This window comes from Mchenga conophoros, linkage group LG5, assembly GCF_057382185.1.
Source record: "Mchenga conophoros isolate Kocher_MC1m ecotype Shallow Benthic linkage group LG5, M_conophoros_male_GT1.1, whole genome shotgun sequence".
Lineage (NCBI taxonomy): Eukaryota > Metazoa > Chordata > Actinopteri > Cichliformes > Cichlidae > Mchenga > Mchenga conophoros.
The window spans coordinates 12,293,967-12,312,706 of record NC_140530.1 but is presented as its reverse complement, the minus strand read 5'-3'; the positions used below and the strand labels follow the sequence as shown (position 1 = coordinate 12,312,706).

General features: G+C 41.7%; 1 protein-coding gene across 1 annotated transcript in view; it reads right to left on the bottom strand.

Annotated features, from left to right (window-relative positions):
- Nucleotides 1–17,432: 17,432 nt before the first annotated feature.
- Nucleotides 17,433–18,740, bottom strand: part of suclg2 (succinate-CoA ligase GDP-forming subunit beta) — a 100,743-nt gene continuing 99,435 nt past the window's right edge. Inside the window, exon 11 of the mRNA XM_085273315.1 lies at nt 17,433–18,305. Within this exon, the coding sequence (XP_085129441.1) occupies nt 18,193–18,305 (113 nt within the window). The 3' untranslated portion in view covers nt 17,433–18,192. The remainder of the gene's footprint in view (nt 18,306–18,740) is intronic.

The following is an 18,740-nucleotide window of genomic DNA, read 5'->3' as shown; positions in this document are numbered from 1 at the left end:
CCTGAAAATATAATAATGTGCTCAGCGGCAGCTCTTCTCCTACAAGCCATTCCGGGGGATTGTAGCGTTTGAAGCCAAGTACGTGCGTGCGTGCATCTTGTCAGCATATTACACTGCAGCTGCTTTGTGAGCTTCTAGTGAGATAAACAAGAATGACAGTAGAAAAAGGGGAGAGGGGGAGAAATTAAACGTTGATTCATAGGTGAGGAACTGACGAGGTGCTCCACAAGACATCACGCTGCAGGGTGCTCACTGGGAGCCCATTTGGCTGTAGACACTGCGGCACTGGCTTCCATAACTGCAAAACGAGCACGGCGGGGAAATCGGAGCCCAAGGATTAGGCCGACATTAAACCCAGTCTCTAATTATGCTGTTCAGAGATTGTTTTTAATAAATATTTGATGAAATGTCATCTGCTGCTCTGAGGTGGTGGGAGGTGGTGGTGGGTTTGCGGAGGTGAGAATAGGGCTCAGCTTTCACATTTGCACACATACAGCGTGTGTATGTGTGTGTGTGTGTCTGTGTGCACTTGTTTTCTCAAAGACAGACATTTACCTTTGCTTAACCAGCTGAATAAATGGAACTAATGATTTTAACCTCACTTTGTTAAGAAGCAGCATTATTTAAAGGCACAGCCATTTTTAAGGTAATTTAATAGAAAGAAAAATGTTGTGTTCATAAATATACTTTGATCAGTGTGTAATTACATCATCCAACAAACTGGTGTGTTACCCCAAATTTAGAATTAATCTATTAAGAGTCCATTAAAACGACATAGGAGCAGGTGCTGGTTTATGGAAGCTGCCATGTTGTCCCACCAGCTTGAGAAGAAGAAGAGAATATGTATTGATGCATTCTCAATCATCCAGGAAAGTAAATCTCCAAAAGTTGATTCTTGTCATCTGGACGTAGCGTTTTGTGGGAGAAACGTTTCGTCACTCATCCAGGTGACTTCTTCCCTTACCCTTAGGCCCCCTCCTCGATTCAGAGATGGTCTTTCCCTTTTCACGTAAATGGCCTCCTTGACTTCGCACTCAAACCAGCGTTCCTGCCTGTCCAGGATGTGTACATCCTCATCTCTTTCAAGGAGTGACGAAACGTTTCTCCCACAAAACGCTATGTCCAGATGAACAGAATCAACTTTTGAAGAAGAGAATATGTAGTCATTTGTGTATTGTGGAGACACATTTTAATTCGTGTCTGCACCTGATGATGAAGCATCACACCTATGTGTCATTATAAGAGAAGGGCAGAGATGAAGGAAAGTGACAACACAACCGCATCTCGATAAAATGTTACCCTCTTCCTACAAGCCTCATCTCCTGAACTCTTGTCAGGGCTCTAACACATAAAAACGTGGATAAAAGCGCGTAATTATGCTGATATTGTAACAATTACTTACTATTAGCACTTAAGACATGTGTCCTTCCCATCTCTGGACAGCTGACAACAAGCAAGCTAAATAACAACAACAGCTGGATAAAAACTAACATGTATGCCAGCTAATGTCAGGCTGGAGTGTCCTAAAATCATACTTTCCCTGACAAACAATTTGATTACCCTCTGACATTATATGAGAGTTTATTTGTCCAAGTCCAGCAATGTTAGACCTCCTTCAAAGATGATTTTACTAACATTAGCTAACACCAGCTAACATAGGCTAACAGCAGCTACCATCACCAAAAACAGCAGCAGTTACTAACAACAAGCACTTATGTCATTGGAACGTCACAAAGTAGCACAAAAGTGGATATGTTATTTAGCAAATCTATAGTTATGGCTAAAAATGTATATTGCTGTAACCACAGATTTCTATTTTATGTTAAACAGTGTACCTCAAAGAGAGTTGTTTTAGGCTAGCTTGACAATGATTGCAGTGACCCGAGTGACAGAAAATCTGCAGCACCGACGTGCAGCTGCAGAGAACTTACAGAAATAATGTGATAAAAATATGTAAACACTGAGCAGAACACAAAAGAAATGTTTCCAACATCCATGAACTGAAAAGCTAATGCTCCTTTGAGAGCAAATAGCCTAGCCAATATTAGCATGGTATTATTGGACGGACTATATAAACACTTTTTCACTCAATTAGATGCTTCTGTTACTTTTTCCACACATACCCACACACGCCTCTCCCTGAGTGGCGCCCGAGCAGCTGCTGCGTTGGGCTTTTTGGGGTCGTTGCCTACATTATTGAGCTCCTCCATGGAGTTTGCCAGGTGTCCTTGAAAGTGTGCATCGAGGGCGATGGATCCAGGTGGAGAAAGACAGGAGGGACCTCCCAGCTCACAGCCACTGCTTTGTAGCTCCACCAAGACGGTAAATTGACAGCTGTTTCACTGTTTGAAAGGGCTGTTTTGAAATTCCCATTTTCCATCTCTGTTGAGCCACAGTGAAATGACTCATGAAGAACAGTGGGTGATGCAGAAACATTGAGCCATTGCTGTGTGGTCTTGTTGTTTATTGTACCAACCTAATGTTATTATTTTAGAATATTTCGATTTTCTATCAGATAATAATGTTGTGAAATTGACAATCAACTGTTCTGGGTGTTTTATGACACTCACAAAAAAACGACACCAACAAAACTAGACTACATAATAATATTTCTCCCTCTCTTCTGTCTCCTCCTTTCCCATCCCTTCATTTACTCACCGTCAGTATAAAAAGTTTTGCTTTAAAAGTGTGTGCTGAGCTGCACTCTTTCATTTTTCACACTTAGCACATGAATTCAACTTAAACATCGTATGTAAAAATAACCTTAGACCCTTCCTTTACTGTCTCATAAGGCTTTCCAGTGAATCCCTATGCATGAACCATGAAACAATGAATTAGAGAAATAAAATGAATAGATTTTTTAATGAATGATACATTCAATTATTACGTATTCAAAAAAATATTCCACATATTTCCAATTTTGATTAATACATGACACGTTTAATACATCATTTTATAGTGTATTTATTTGGCACCCTTGCTACTCCATAAAAGGCAGGCAATATTTTTACAGTACAATGGTGTTCAAATCCCATACACAATGAGTAGTTGGTTGGTTGATAGTCTCTCTGGCTGAGTTTCCCTGACATTAATTTAGTGTAGTCCTCAACTAATTTTATATTTCAGTTCCTCCTGAGTATACGGAGTATAAAATATGGAACAGTGGTGAACCTTCCCACAAGTGGCCGGTCAACCAAAATTACCCCAAGAGAGCAGTGACAACTAACCCAAGAAGTCACAAAAGAACGAAAAACGCCAGAACAACATCCAAAGAACTGCAAGCCTCACTTGCCTCAGTTAAGGTTCATGACTCCACCATAAGAATGAGACTGGGCAAAAATGGCCAGAGGTCCAGGACGAAAACCAATCCTGAGCAAAAGGAACATAAAGACTCATTTCAGTTTTGCCAGAAAACTTGATGATCCCCAAGACTTTTGGGTTGCTGTGGTAAATGGAACCACAAATTCTGCTGTCTACCAAACATCACGAAGGTGAAAGTCCCGCCATCTGTTCGTGACCTCAAGCTGACTGACCTCACTTGGGTTCTGCAGCAGGACAATGATCCAAAACACACCAGCAGGTTCACGTCTTTTTCATACAGGGCCATGTAGGTTTGAATTTTCTTTTCTCCTTAATAATAAACACTTTCAATTAGAAACAGCATTTTGTGTTTACTTGTGTTACCTTTGTCTAATATTCATGTTTAACGATCTGAAACATTTAAGTTGACAAATATGCAAAAACATAAATAGATATTTAAATAGATAAATAGATAACAAAATAGATGAAAGGATTATTAGTAAAATGATTATCCACCACAGTTTACACAAGTATAGCCATAATCGATTACAGTAATGTTGCCATGTTCTTAAATTTGAATGAATTGAATTTTTCAGTATAACCTACTTGTCACCACACTAGTTGATGCTGTTCACTGGAGCACTGCATCAGTGGCACTGGAGAGAGCCACCCCTCATAGTGCACTAAAGTCTATTGAGAAACAAATTTCTATCCCAACGATCATCATCATACTTCAGTCAATTTACAAATGACTTGTTTAAATGTTTAAATTATACTTATGAATTGTACCAGTATGTTATCTCATGTTGAAACTGACCATAATAGTCCTATGATATAACGTTTGAACTGAATGCTAATAATCTGCAGCTGCTCCAGTGATATCCTGTTGTAAGAACTGACTGTATGATATATAAAAACTGACAGAATCACTTTATCATTTAAACAAGTTTTCCTGTCAAAGTTTGACTGGAAATCAGAACTGCAGAATGTAATTTGCCTCAAAGTCTCTTCTCCTTAGTGCTGCGGTCCATCAATATCTTCTAACTTGAAAAACACCGTGCACCACTCAGCGCTATTGTAGCGGTGCACCGGCATATAGTGAATCTGGTAGATTTAGGACTACTTCAGCCAATAACACAAACAACATCTCCAATTCACAAATGGGCTTTAAATTTCAATATCTTTCTGATTCAGTAATAAAGCTAAATGACCTTTTTTTGATGGAGCGGACCTGTCCCCCACCCTATGAGGTTAGGATAGGCTTCAGCCACCATGTAACCCTGAACCATAGACAGTAAAAAACATAGATGTGTCTTCCAGGTCAGAACAATTAAGCCACTATTAGTACCTTAAACCTGCAGAGTCTATCTGAAGGGCACCAGATAGCGATAGCTGTGGCCACAAAAGGTTTTCTGGTCCTATAGAAGTTTATGGCAAAGTGGCTTTCTGTCTTGACCTGTGTAAACACTTGCATGCTGAGCTTATCAGCTCAGTCACTCATTTAGGGTAATATTGAATAAAAAAATAAACCACACAAAGTCTTCAGCCAAAGAGTGGGTGGCTTCACAAACATATTGCTTTTCTTTTTTACAACCATGATGGCGACAGTAGAAACCTTCTGGAGGCTTCAAAACCACTGTGTGATGTCTAAATAGCTACAACCATCTTTTAATGCTGTTTATGCCCTGAACTAGATAAGAGGTTAAAAACAATGATAAATGAATGGCTGGATGCCAGTTATTTTTGTTAATCACTTTTGTTAACAGTTAAACACTTTCATAACAGTAACATTTTTACAGCGACTTTTTAAAGCTGTGACTTGCTGGTTTTTAATTTTTATTATTTAATTTTACAGGAACATCAAAAGCATGACAGAAATTTGAGATAGAAACAGGTCAGAGTCCTGGTGACGTCTAGTAAGCAACATGGTAGTGGTAGAAGTTTTTCACAGTGAAAAGCAGCTCATAAAGAAGCATCTGTCTACCCTATATTGCCAAAAGTATTCACTAACCCATCCAAATCATTGATCACTGATCAGGTTTTCCAATCACTTCCATGTCCACAGGTGTATAACATCAAGCAGCTAGGCATGCAGACTGCTTCTACTATCATTTGTAAAAGAATGGGTCACTCCCAGGAGCTCAGTGGATTCCAGTTTGGTACCATGATAGCATGCCACCTGTGCAATAAGTCCAGTCATGAAATGTGCTAAATATTCCACAGTCAAGTGTTAGTTAGTGGCAAAAAACAAACTGGAATGACAGCAACTCAGCCACAAACTGGGTGGCTATGTAAAATCACAGAGCAAGATCGGAGAATGCTGAGGCACACAGTGCACAGAGTTCGGCAACTTTCTGCAGAGCAAATCACTACAGATCTCCAGACTTCATTTGCCTGACTGCATTGTGCCAAGTGTATAGTTTGGTGGAGGGGGGATTATGGTGTGGGGTTATTTTTCAGGAGTTGGGCTCGGCCCCTTAGTTTCAGTGAAAGGAACTCTTAATACTTCAGGATACCAAGATCTTTTGGACAATTTCATGCCCCCAACTTTGTGAGAACAGTTTGGGGATGGCCCATTCCTGTTCCAACATGACTGCATACCATTGTGCAAAGCAAGTTCCATAAAGACATGGATGTTTGGTGTGTAAGAACTTGACTAGCCTGCACATTGAACGTCTTTGGGATGAATTAGAGGAGAGACCGTGAGCCAGGCCTTCTCATGTAACATCAGTGTGTGACCTCACAAATGTGCTTCTGGAAGAATGGTCAGAAATTCCCAAATTCCCACACTCCTAAAATTTGTGAAAAGCCTTTCCAGAAGAGATGAAGCTGTTATAGCTGCAAAGGGGTGGGTGGACATCATATTAAACCCTATGGATTAAGAATGGGATGCCACTCAAGTTCATATTCTTTTGAACTTGTGAATACTTTTGCCAACATAGTGTAGTTATACATGGAACTACCTAACTTCAGTGTTAGGCAAACTTTGTGCTGAACCGCTATTTAGCTTTCCCCCCCTATTTTAAAAAAAGTACAAACACATAGATTGTAATAAGTGAACATAATGTCGCACTAATTAGCTTTGTTGCTTATGCTAATTAGTCATGAGAAGCTGTTGTGCTAAAGGATGCTGCAGTGAAAGATGGGATGTTTTAAGAGGCTTTGACTTAAGGACCCAGAAAACATTTGATTTGTAGAACCACTACAGCCCTAGGTCTTACTGAAACAAATCTTATTTACAAAAAAATATATATTCCATGACTTCTAACTGTTCATGCATTCTAGCATTAGCCTCCTCGGGACACGTACCTGTACAATGACACTCATATCTATAATTGTGTGGATGCCTTAATAGGCATCCACACTATTGAGTTCCTGTTTCTCTTTAATCTTTATACTTTATTCTAGTTGCTTCCGTACACTTTTTGGCACTCAACTACTCCCACAGTTTTTGTGCTATTTTCACCGTTCAAATCTTAAAAAATTCTGGTCTTTCTGCTCTTTCCGGCTATGACTTTTGGTGCTCATAACTTCTATACTTTTGGAGATATTGATTTTTCTTTTCAATATTTTTTGCCCTTTTTTGCATATTATCAGTGGCCTCACTGATTTTCCTTGCCGGGTTGAGCTGTGTTTTAGCTCAGTGAGATGAGCATCCGTTCTCGGACTGGGAGGCCCGGGTTCAAATCCCGCTTATGGCAACATTTCTTTCAGTTAACACTTAAACTTTTTTAACTCTTTTCAACACAAATTTAAGCTTTTTCACCCCTTTTCAGCACATTTTTCAGTTTTTTCACCAGTTTTCAGCACAAATACCAGCTTTTTCAGCTGCTTTCAGCAAAAACCTCTTTTCAGCAGAATTCTGCTCATTCAACTCTTTTCAGCAGAAATTCTGCTGCTTAACCTCTTTTCAGCAGAATTCTGCTCATTCAACTCTTTTCAGCAGAAATTCTTCTGATTCACCTCTTATCAGCACAATTCTCAGCCTCTTCTGCTCATTTCAGCACAATTGTCAGTCTCTCCACCTCTTCTTTGTCAGAAAGACATTGGCGCAGTGAGATGAGAAACTGCCTTGAGTACCAGAAGGGCCAGGTTCGAATCCTGCTCAGGGAAACATTTTTTGCTTTTTTTTTTTTTCAACTTTTTCAGCTTTTTTCAGCAGATATCTTCAGCCCTTAAGGCATCCACACAGCATTTTCGCAGGAAATGCAAATTTTTCTAGTTCTCTCTAATATTATTTCCCTTGAAAAACAAAAAGTCCAGAAGCTAAAGGGCAGGTTCCAAGGAGCTATCTGATTTGGTGTGAAATACTAATCCTCCACATCAATCCAAACAAGTTCATCCATGACAGCAGAGCAGATAAATATGCAGACTTTACTATGAAGCCGTACCCTGAGGCTGAAGTGGAAGCAGCGCAGGTAACTGCAGTCTCAGCAAGAGGGAGTTATACCAGCGAAATACAATGTGTGTGTGAGGATGGATGAGTTTCTGTTTATACCGACCTTGGTGGCTTTGTAGCTTGATGTGCGTCCCTACGTACACACACACACACACACACAGAGATGGTGAAATGATCCAGTGCAAACACACAGAGCTAGCACATGAAAAAGAAACGATATTTCCATGTGTCTGTGCCACCTGACCTTGTCGGCTCACCAGGACTCATTACAGAGGAAAGCAGCAGTGGAATGGGTGGCAATGAAAAGCAGACATGACCCTCAGATTGTTGGAGCCAACATGAAAGCACTCCACTCGTAGGAAGAGGGAGGGGGAGGAGAGGAAGGGGTTGGTACCGCAAGAGTGAGCAAAGGGAGCTGTCCACAAACTGGAATGGGAACTGGTCTAGTTTGCATAATTTAAGGTTAATGAGGAAACAACAGCAGATGAAACCACCCTCATTCCCCCCCGTTTAGCTTTGCTGGACCTGGGTGATTTTCATTAAAAAGGCATTTGAAGCAGTGCTTTAATCTTCTTCCTCTTTGGGTCGTTCCCTTTAGGAGTCGCTACAGCGGATCACTTGCCTCCATTTCACACAATCACTAACATCCTCCATCACACCAACCCTCTGCATGTCCTCCTTCACTTCCATGAATTTTCTCTGTGGTCTTCTGTTTTCCTCCTGCCTGGCAGCTCCATATTCAACATCCTTGTCATAAAATATCTGCCTTCGCTCCTGTGCACATGCCCAAACTGTCTCAACCTGCACTATTTGTCTGGTGTATTCATTTCTAATCCAATGAAAATCTAAGCATCTTCAGCTCTGCCACCTACAGCTAAACCTCCTGTCTTTTTGTCAGTGTCAAGATCTCCAAACATATATCTTAGCATGTCTCACCATCTCGTAAACCTTCCCGTTCACTCTTGTTGCTATCCTGTCAAAAATCACCCCTAAGACTAATCTCCACCCACTCCACCCTGCCTGCACTTTGCCTTGGATGGTTAAACCTTGATATTTAATCGTATCCACCTTCTATCCACCATCTACACATATATTCAGTCTTGCTTCTACTGACTTTCCCTCCTCTTGTCTCCAGTGCATACCTTTACCTGTCCAGGCTCTGTTCCACCTACTTCACATACTCTTTCTTGAAGGTTACCCCTACTCTATTTCTCTTATCTACACCCTGGTAGAACAGGTTGAATCCACCTCTGATGCTGCTGGCTTTGCTTCCCTTCCTCCTGGTCTCCTGCACACAAAATATATTTACCTTATTTTTTCTCCATCACATCAGCCAACTCTCCACCTTTACCAGTCAGTCAATTTTATATTTAATCCCAACAATTTAGTCCCAACTCTCAGTTTCAGATTCTTGCCTTTTCTTCTCTCTTGATACCTGCTAACACACCATCCCCTTTTCTCTTCCTTTGTCTTCAGCCAACAGGAAGACAAGAAGCGTTTCCACCTGCACCCTGTTGGCCAACATTACAGGAAGTGGTCGTCAACCCGGGTCCTGACCAATCTGGTATGGAAAACTACACATTTGTGGTTTTTTTGCTGGTTGCCCTTTGCGATGCCACCCTCTCCATTTATCTGCGATTGGGCCTGGCACAAGGAAAATACTGGCTTGTGGCATCTCATGGCTGGGTTGAAGCAGTGCTTTAATGATCTGCATCATCATCATATTTTTTTTTATTTTATATTTGATCACATACACAAATAAATATGGAAAACGTAAATAAAGACAATACGTTTTTGCTTGAAGGCATTTCACCTCTCATCTAAGAAGCTTTGGATGAGAGGTGAAACGTCTTCAAGCAACTTAAAGAAGTCCAGGCACTTTTCTTTCCAAGCTCCTTAGACTATGATGACCTGGATGAACCTTCACAGACACAATAAGTTTTTATCTACCAGAAAAGATTCAGTGATAGCAGATAAATAAAAAAGTGCCCTCTTAATAAAAAAAAAGGCACAAATGTAACACAAGTAGCCCTTAATATAGCTTAAATACAAAATTAATAAATACACTAATGATGAAATTATTATGTGCATTACTGGTAATTTACCAAATAGCAAGGATAGTGTGAAGCTGTGTGTTTCTTTGAATCCTGTGCTAACTACACAACCTTGACTCCTAATGAGTGTTTTGAGGCAGAGGCAGCCTTTGGCCCTCTATCTCTCAGTTATCCTTACAGGGGTAATTGAACAGAGGGACACATTGTTCTCCTCATCCCCAGCCACGTCCTCCCTACCCCTCCCATGTGTCTAATCACACCTCCATTTGCATGGAGAGCACTGGGAATCAGCCTCAATAACGGCGCACTGCCTTGAAAGATGAGTTTTTAATCTGGGAGAGGAGATGAGTTTTTGACCCGCACCTGTTTGTTTCCGTAGTTTCTTTTTCCCGTCGAACAAAAGTGACCCGCAGGTAAATTTGCAGAGGCAGGATAGCTGCTCGCCTCCCTAAGTACTGTCACTGTGCATTTATTAATATCTCCATATCTGACATGGCGGAGAAAATGGTTCTTGGCGATAAAGGGCACTTGTCGTGGTGGGTGAGACTGCCTAACAGGCAATCAGATGGGCTGACAGCGAGTGTCAGCCGGCGCGTGTGTGCATGTTTGTGTGCAGGCAATGAAGAGGGCTGCAGTCTATGGGAGAGGGGTGGGTATTTATTCTTCTCCCATTGCCCTCTATTGACCCATGTAATAGAGAATTTTACAAGGGGAAGTGTTTGAAAGATTCTTTGGATGTAGGTAATGTGTTCATCTAGGGAAAGTAGGCTCCGCTTTCTTTCCTAAACTACGTCTTTTTCTCACACACATTGTTGCGCATGATTTGCAGATTCTCAGGAGGAAATTTCCTGAACTTTTTTCAAAGGTTTTGATTGATTGTCAGATGACTAATATACTGAGTAGTATATTGATGTCTTGGCGTTTTAATTTTTTGTGGCACAGATGCCAGGTGCTAGAAATCTCCCTTGGAGATTTCGGTCTGTACTGATATGATAGCATCGCACAGTTGCTGCAGATTTGTTGGCTGCACATCCATGACGAGAATCTTTCATTCCACCAAAGGTTAAAGCACCTTTACACAAGGATCTGGTGATTGTAGAGGCAGTTAAAATACAGGGAAATTATTAAGTTAATTAATTATTAAGAGAATTATCAAGTTCAAGAAACCAGTTTGTGATGTGGTGCATTATCCAGGGGATGGATGGATGGGTGGATGCTTGGCCGGATGATTCTGGCCCTTCAATCCAACTGTCTGAAATGAAAGCTTGTTAGATCCAGCAACATTTCTGTGGTCCAAATTTAGTGACCCCATGCAAAAACTGTAGCCTCGGTTTCTTGTTCTCAGCTGGCAGGAGTGATACACAGAGTGGTCTTCTGCTGCTGCAAACAGTCCACTTCAAGGTTCAACGTGTTGCATTTTCAGAGATGCTCTTCTGCATACCTTGCTTGTAAAGTGGTTGTTTCAGTTAGTCTTGCCTTCCTATCAGCTCGGAGGCATCTGGCCATTCTCCTCTGGACACTGACAACGAGAAATCATTTTTACCCAGAGAACTGCTGTTCAATTGATATTTTCTCTCCAGAGATAGTTGTGCAGGAAAATCTCAGTAGATCAGCATTTTCAGAAACATTCAAAGTCCCTTAAATCACCTTTGTCCCCCATTCTGATGAGGTCGTCTTGATCATGTCCTTGTGCCTAAATGCACTTAATTGCTGCCATGTGATTGACTGATTAGGTATTTGTGTTAAAGCGCAATTGAACAGGTGCACATTACAAAGTGAGTGTCTGATTTTCCAGCACAAATACACTTGGGCAGATAAAATGAAGATTAGTTCTTTCTTTTATTACTCTGTGTGTAACAACTATACTTTTAGAACTGCACGCCTTAGTGGAGAGATCGCTTTTGTGCCTTCAGGGCTATTTATATATAAGACAGAACCAAGAGTGTGTACCTCCTGCACAGCTCTAGTAAGCACCATCTTGACCAAATGCCATTAATATGTTTACGATCAAGGCTTTTAATCCCAAACTGCTCCACGGAGGCTGGTAAGCAGTCAAGAAAAGAAGAAGATGGCTGTGCTCTACAGTTTGAGCTCCCACTAATGAATGCGCAGTCCAGCGTGAATGCAGCGAGCCTGTGTACTCAGCAAAACAGCAGCAGGTAAACAAAGGTGAGGCAAAGTTTACAATTAGTCAGCGGATTCATATCATGCTAATCGCTACCATATGATTTAAATACTCCAGGCTGACGTGCACTAAACCGTCACGAGTTTACTTTTTTACAGAAAGCAATTCACTCGCAACCCTGAACACAAACAAACCTTCAAGCACATTTCCCTACACAAATGCCTCATCAAATCTTCCCACAGTGAATAAACACACACACATACAAACACAGGTGCAAATATGCACCAATTTGATGTTCCTGTGGATTCTGACACACATCCACAGAGCAAACATAAGAATAAACACAATCAGACCTATTCAGGCTTCCGCTGCATCCTCCACAAGGCACATCTAGCACACTTACTAAACCTCATTACCTTATTTACCGTTTCTCTTCATAGCTGGATTTGTGAGAGCGGCCTTCATTTTGCTGGTACTGCTCTGCTTTATATCGTTGCCAAAATCACAGGTGACGGGCCACTTTCCTTTGGTGCCCCCCGTTCAGCGCGCGTTGTGGGCAGAATCATTTGATGGTGATAACGCTCGACACACACACGAACACACACATTTCATATATTCAGCCTGAGCATGAGACGGCAAAGCTAACGTTACACCTATTAACTGCCAAAGTCACCTTCGCCCCGAGGGGTGTGTGCAAACACACTGCAACCAGTACGATGAACGGAGACAGATCACGTCACTGGGTGTGTACTTAATGTTCATCAGCATACACACCTTCAGCCATATGAAGAAAGATAAGGAAAATGCAAGAAGTGCAGTAAAGAACGGCCTCAAAGCATGGCATTGTGGGAAAACTGAGCGCCTGAGAGTGTCAGGTGAACACCTGCTGAGCGCTCCACCAGGATAACTTGGGAGCAATCTGAAACTGTTGCCTCCGTTTTAATTAAGCGGTGGAAGCTTTTTCAGAGGTCAACTAAATGAGCTTTTAACTACACCCACTGCAGGAGTAGATTTCTTTTCCACACTGACACACTTGATGCTGGCTTGTTGATGACGTAGGACGCTTACCAAAAAATGAGGATGCGTTGAGGGGAAGGTTTATAAGTCAGAATAGAGATGAGAAAAAGAAAGCAGGTTTATGCAGCGTTTATGTAGTTTATGTACCCTGCCTCCCTTTGTCTGTTCCTGCTGTTTGTATTGCACTCTGTAATTACAGAAGCTTTGAGGACCTTGTTAAGCCATCAGTCAGCACGTAGGTATGATGGTGATGTGGCTTTCCTTCTAGCTTTTCCTGTATTGACATCTCACCTCAAAGTGCTACAAAATAATGTATTTGGACATCTGTTAACCCACCGTTGTTCTCCATGCTGTCCTTCATGGATTCTGCTCAGCACTATTGATTTGATCTGATCACTGTATGCTGCACTGCGAGCGACACAGAAAACACTTTGAAGTCTCATTTGAGATGCCAGAGTTTCCAGACTGAGTGCATCTTTGCAACTCTGATCAGGACTGCAGTTTAAAGCATGTGCAAAAATGGTTTGGAAGGGATTTCATATGTTTTTGAAATGTAGAGGGAAGGATGGAAGAGTGAAGGTGCTGAGGTAGAACCACCTGGAACCGTTTTTTGCACTAACTTCAGCTAATAACTAATTCAATTTTGTAGGCAGTAAAATACAAAATACTGTCAAGCGAGTTCAGTTTTCATGTGCAGCAGCCTGACTGTGCTTGCAGCTGATGCCTTGGACACAGTTATTCACCACACGGTCCCGCCTGCACACATGCTTCTTTTAATATTCTCATCTTTCAGGCCATTGGTGATGGTGTAATTGTGTGTGGGTTATTTTCTTGACTCATTTTGGGCCTTTTAGTAGCAACTGAACATTGCTTAAATGCCACAGCCTACCTGAGCATTATTACTGACCATGTCAATCCTTCTAGCAGGATAACACATTGAGTCACAAAACTCAAATCATTTCAAACTGATGTCTTGAACAGTGCAATGACTTCACTGAACTCAAATGGCCTCCACAGTTACCAGAGCTCAGTCTATCAGAGCACCCGTGTGATTCCAGGGAGTGTATTTCTAATTACGTAATTTCCCCCCACTGCTCCCCTACATCAGAACTTAGGGTTCAACCACAAGCAGAATTTCATGTCATATGCCCATCCTGACCTGACGTAAAGAGGATGACATACCTCTGGATGGAGAACAAAGCAAAACAAAAAACAATAGATGAAGATGGGAGGAGTAAGAATGAAGGAAAAATTAGAGAGGACAAAGCCTGAATAGATAAACAAAGAAGAAGGGAGAGAAGTAATGATCACCTACAGACAATTTAAAATCTCATATTAACCTAACCTCAAGTACGTCTTTGGACTGGAGGGAAGCTGGAGCGCCCAGAGAGAACCCACACAGAAAGGCCCCGGCCTAGACTTTGAACCCAGGACTTTCTTGCTGTGTGGGAACAGTGCTAACCACGGCCCCACTGCACTACCTGGAAGTAATAAGGTTGATTAGAAATGTAAAAAAAGAAAAGGGAACCAAAGGAGAAAGTCAACAAAGACAGAGGGCAGTAGGTTTTAAGCAAAACTATTATAAATCAGGTTAGAGGGTCAGATGACAAAAAACTGAGGGAGCAAATTGGTGTTTGATGGATGGAAAGGAAGTTTAAAATGCTTTGGTCCAAATCAACAGGAAACATCCCCCCAAAAAATTATCTTGCGTGTTTAAACTTTGGAAACTGAAAGAGATGCAGAAATTGTATTGATTGTGGAAGCAGCTGGGAGACAGGCTGAAAACAAGAGATTGTCATGGAAAGAGGAGTGTTGCTTATTGCAACTTTTTAAATCTGCCTCCTCTTCGCTCAATTTCTCGAGACAGCCAAGGTAATTTAAATCGATTCTAAGTCCTTCCATTACAGACACACTGACAACAGTTTGGAGAGAGGGGAAATGGATTTTTCTGCTCATCTGTGAGCCAAGGCCAAATCTGAGGACTTCTACAGCGGCGCTGTAACAAAGCACGCTGCTGCCAGCCAAGGCTCCTCCTTCACTTGACGTTTTTACCTCGCTGTATTGCTTTTGCTCCATAAAATCTGTCGACAGCTATTTTTTTATGATTTCAGGGTTTTGGTAAGACAATAATGGCCGTGGAGAGGGCGAGGCCCGACCTTCCATCTCACTTGGCATTTCCATGACCGAGAAAAGGAAAACAATGTTTGTGTGTTTGTATGATCCCACAGAGCAGAGCTACCTTGGCGGTTTTTAGAGCTCATGCATAAACATGTGTTCACAGCACTTACAGGAACTGATATAACAATCAATTGACACACACACACACACACACACACAGGCTCATTGTCCTCATCTATCCACCGCTTGGTCGACAGATTCACAGGCAGAAAATTGTAAATATTGAGCAACCCCTTGTCCCTGAAAAATGAAGTACAATAGCCGGAGGCAATTCATCCCACTATTGCTTTTTTATGAACTAATATGTTCATAGTTGCCGCTTCCAAATTACTCAATAAATATCCAATACTTCCTCAGAGACGGCCTTGACCCGGTTGTCAGAAAGAACGCTTTTCACGAGTGGACGCTTTTCCCCCAACACGCTTAAACACTGAAAGCAGCTTTGGTAAAGTGGCAATTACCATCCTGACATCAGTTCAGAAAGCACATAACAAATCTGCCCTGTTTTGAGAAAGCAAACTGGACAATTACAGAGGCAAATAAAGCCAGCCACCGAGAGCGGGAAAATAAAACTCCCGCGGCATAATAATTCAGCTTAATTAAAGGAGCAGCCCATCCAAAGGGTCATTTACAACAACACCCCCGTGTCTCCCACCTCCGGAGGTATTAGCAGAGTTAAAAGCAGCGGGCTACACGATAGAAGTCGTCAGACTGACCTCCAAAGCTTCTTTCCCCCCTCATCTATATTTATATGAAGGAGCGGCACTAATTTTGCCCAGTAAATCAGTGTGCACATTCCGTTGTGACCTCCAGCTTGACACTGAATTAAACAATATCAGGGCTCAAGAAGCCCGCTTTAACAAGCCTTAAATTCCTCCGTCCAATCCATCAGCGGGGATATTTCTGACACACGGAGGGAAGAGCATGAAATAAGGCAATTATTGAACCCTTCAGCCCATTTTTACGGCTTGGCTGGCTGGCACGATGCAGCACAGAGCCTCAGAGCTCCGAGTTTGTGCTGTGAGATGACTCTCAGCGATAGGGATGCTAAGAATTAATACAGTGAAAAGAAATTTCAGTAGTTAGGCAACATCTTTTTTTTGTTTCTAAATATAGCCTGTCAATAAACATGTCACAAAGACGTGTAGCTATGGCAGCAGTTTCCAAGAGGCCCTTCTGGAGTCCTCCTGACTTTGCCCAAGAAAAAAAAAAGTGCTGTAGAGAAAAGCTTCAGTTTGAGTCACACTTGGTGTTCTTCTCCGGTGCAGGCAGGACGAGAAAAGTGCTCTCTGCGTGCGTCTTTCCTGGAGGTGGCAGTCGATCCTGTGAGCCCTCTCAGATTGCCTGACAGATAATCCATCACACAGTCAGTGTGTCTGACAGGAAGAGGTCTCAGTCAACTTTCTGTAGCGCTCACACGGGCCCTATGAAGGACAATCACTCTTTTCAAGTCTCTCCTGGGACGACGTACACTTGAATTTCATTAGAAGACTGCAGGTGGATGATTTGAGGAGTTTAAGTGTACGCGTACACTGATGTGCAGACGAAAAGCAAGAAAGAAGGCAGGGTTGTTCAAAAAGAAAATGGCAAAGAAACAAAAAAAGATTTAAATGATATCATGTAGACTATATTTTTGGATACACATGAGGGCGTTTCTAGTGACTTTAGTTTTACAGTTACCATGGAATCTGTAACAAACAGTTTCTGAGCTCTGTCAAAATCCTGATTTATTGAACTACTGAAGAATGGAAAAATAATAAACGTAACATTTATACGTTCTAAACGTAAAATTCTAAACATTTAAGAAAGAAGACCTGAAAATATATGGTAGAAATCTTAAGAAACTAAATATCTTTAGACAACTGACACTTCAACACAAAGATGAGCTTTGGCCTCTGGATCGCTTAACCCCTTAATCCCTTCTGTGTCATATTTGATACATGAGTTTTTGAGATGTCTACATCTGTGTCATCCTCCTGAAAAGAAAAAGGGAGATCTATTACAAGAATGAAAAAAAAAACTGCCTATATTAAAACTTTTCACTATAAATTACATCCAAGTCTCTTTTTCCCTTGTTGGAAAAAAAAAAATACTTGCCCATTGAAGAAGCAGCTTGATTTACTTGGAAAAACATTTGCAAAATATGTGCTCATGCAGTCAATAGTGTTAAGAAAACTGCAAACTGCTGAGGATCTGCTCTCCTCACTGACATCACATTTATTCTGGGAGTGTGCTTCCTTCAGAAATACCCGGGAAATTCAGCAGAATTTCTTTTTCCGCCTTACTTTCCACCTTCTGCCAGTTTTTCCTCCATCAGGATACTCCGATATGGGCCGGACAAATTCAACACACTAAAGTGTAGTTTTTAAAACATTTTTTGTTTAATGTCACAAATTGCATTTTCTCATTGTATTTCAGACATCCTGTCAACATCCATTCATGATTATAAAAAAGTAAAATTCTTTGCTTTTAATTATTCATTTTCTCGACACCTGTGATGCCTCATTAGCTTTCACTGGACAGGCACAGGATTAGAGCAGATAATGGACGTCTCATAGTAGCACTTTATAAATAAGACATGATGCACAAATTCAGAGTGAGTACGCCATCTACTTCATTTGAAACGCAGACCAGGCTTGGTAACCAACGTGGACGAAGTAAGAAAGTGTTTACAGCTTCCATTCATCTCGGTTTCAGCAAGTACCACTGAATGATATCACAGCTTATGAATGGTGTGCGATAACATGGCAACAACTCAGTGGATGGGATGTGAAGATGGAAAATGTCTTTCCCACTTCATATTTTGCTGAAAAATAAAGACAAGAAAGCTAATGGAATGGACAAAGTGTTGGGTGTCCTTTCAATATGTTAGCCTGAATATGTCAGTGGTTCTTCCTAACTAATGCACATTTTAATGATTAAAGAAACTGCAGCTGATCTGATCTGCAGAGAGGAAACCAGTGTAATGGCAGAATCCTGTAAGTGCTCGTGATCTGGATCTCAGTTGGCATTTAAAGTGAGAAATGCACGCAAAGGCTCAAGGTTTTGGAGGTCTGCATGTGGAAGAAAAGGCTGATGGTGCTGTGCTGAGGCTGGAATGAGACGTCCTGCAGGATTCTCTATTTCTTGATGGCTGCCACCGCTTTCTTGGCGGCATCATCCAGGTCATCTGCTGCCAAGATGGGCAGGCCGCTCTCGGTCAGAATCCTTTTAGCCTCGTGGACGTTGGTCCCTGAAAAGGGGCAAAAAAAAGGGAAGAAAAACAGTGTTACAACAGGCGACAACCAACATTACAAAAATGGCTAAACAAGGGTGAACCTGATCTGCCATCTGCACGGATGTTAAAAACCACACTGTGTGAAAGACGAAGAGTTCCTCTGGAGGAATCAATCCACACAGACAGATGGAGTCATGGGTCAATGGTGGCACATGCAACTGCTGATCCGAACGTCGTAGAGTGTGAACAACGGGCAAAAGGGCAATTTGTGTGCGCGCGTGTGTGTGTGTCAGCTCCCCCAGCTGTAGTGAGGTCAGGGGTAGCAGGTGCTGGGTGATACGGTGATGCCTGTGCCCCCAGTAGGCCCACAACCAACCAGAGAGAGAGAAAGAGGAAGACACTCGGAGATACTCTGTGCAACCCCGAGGCTCTACGCACTGAGCTGGCTGC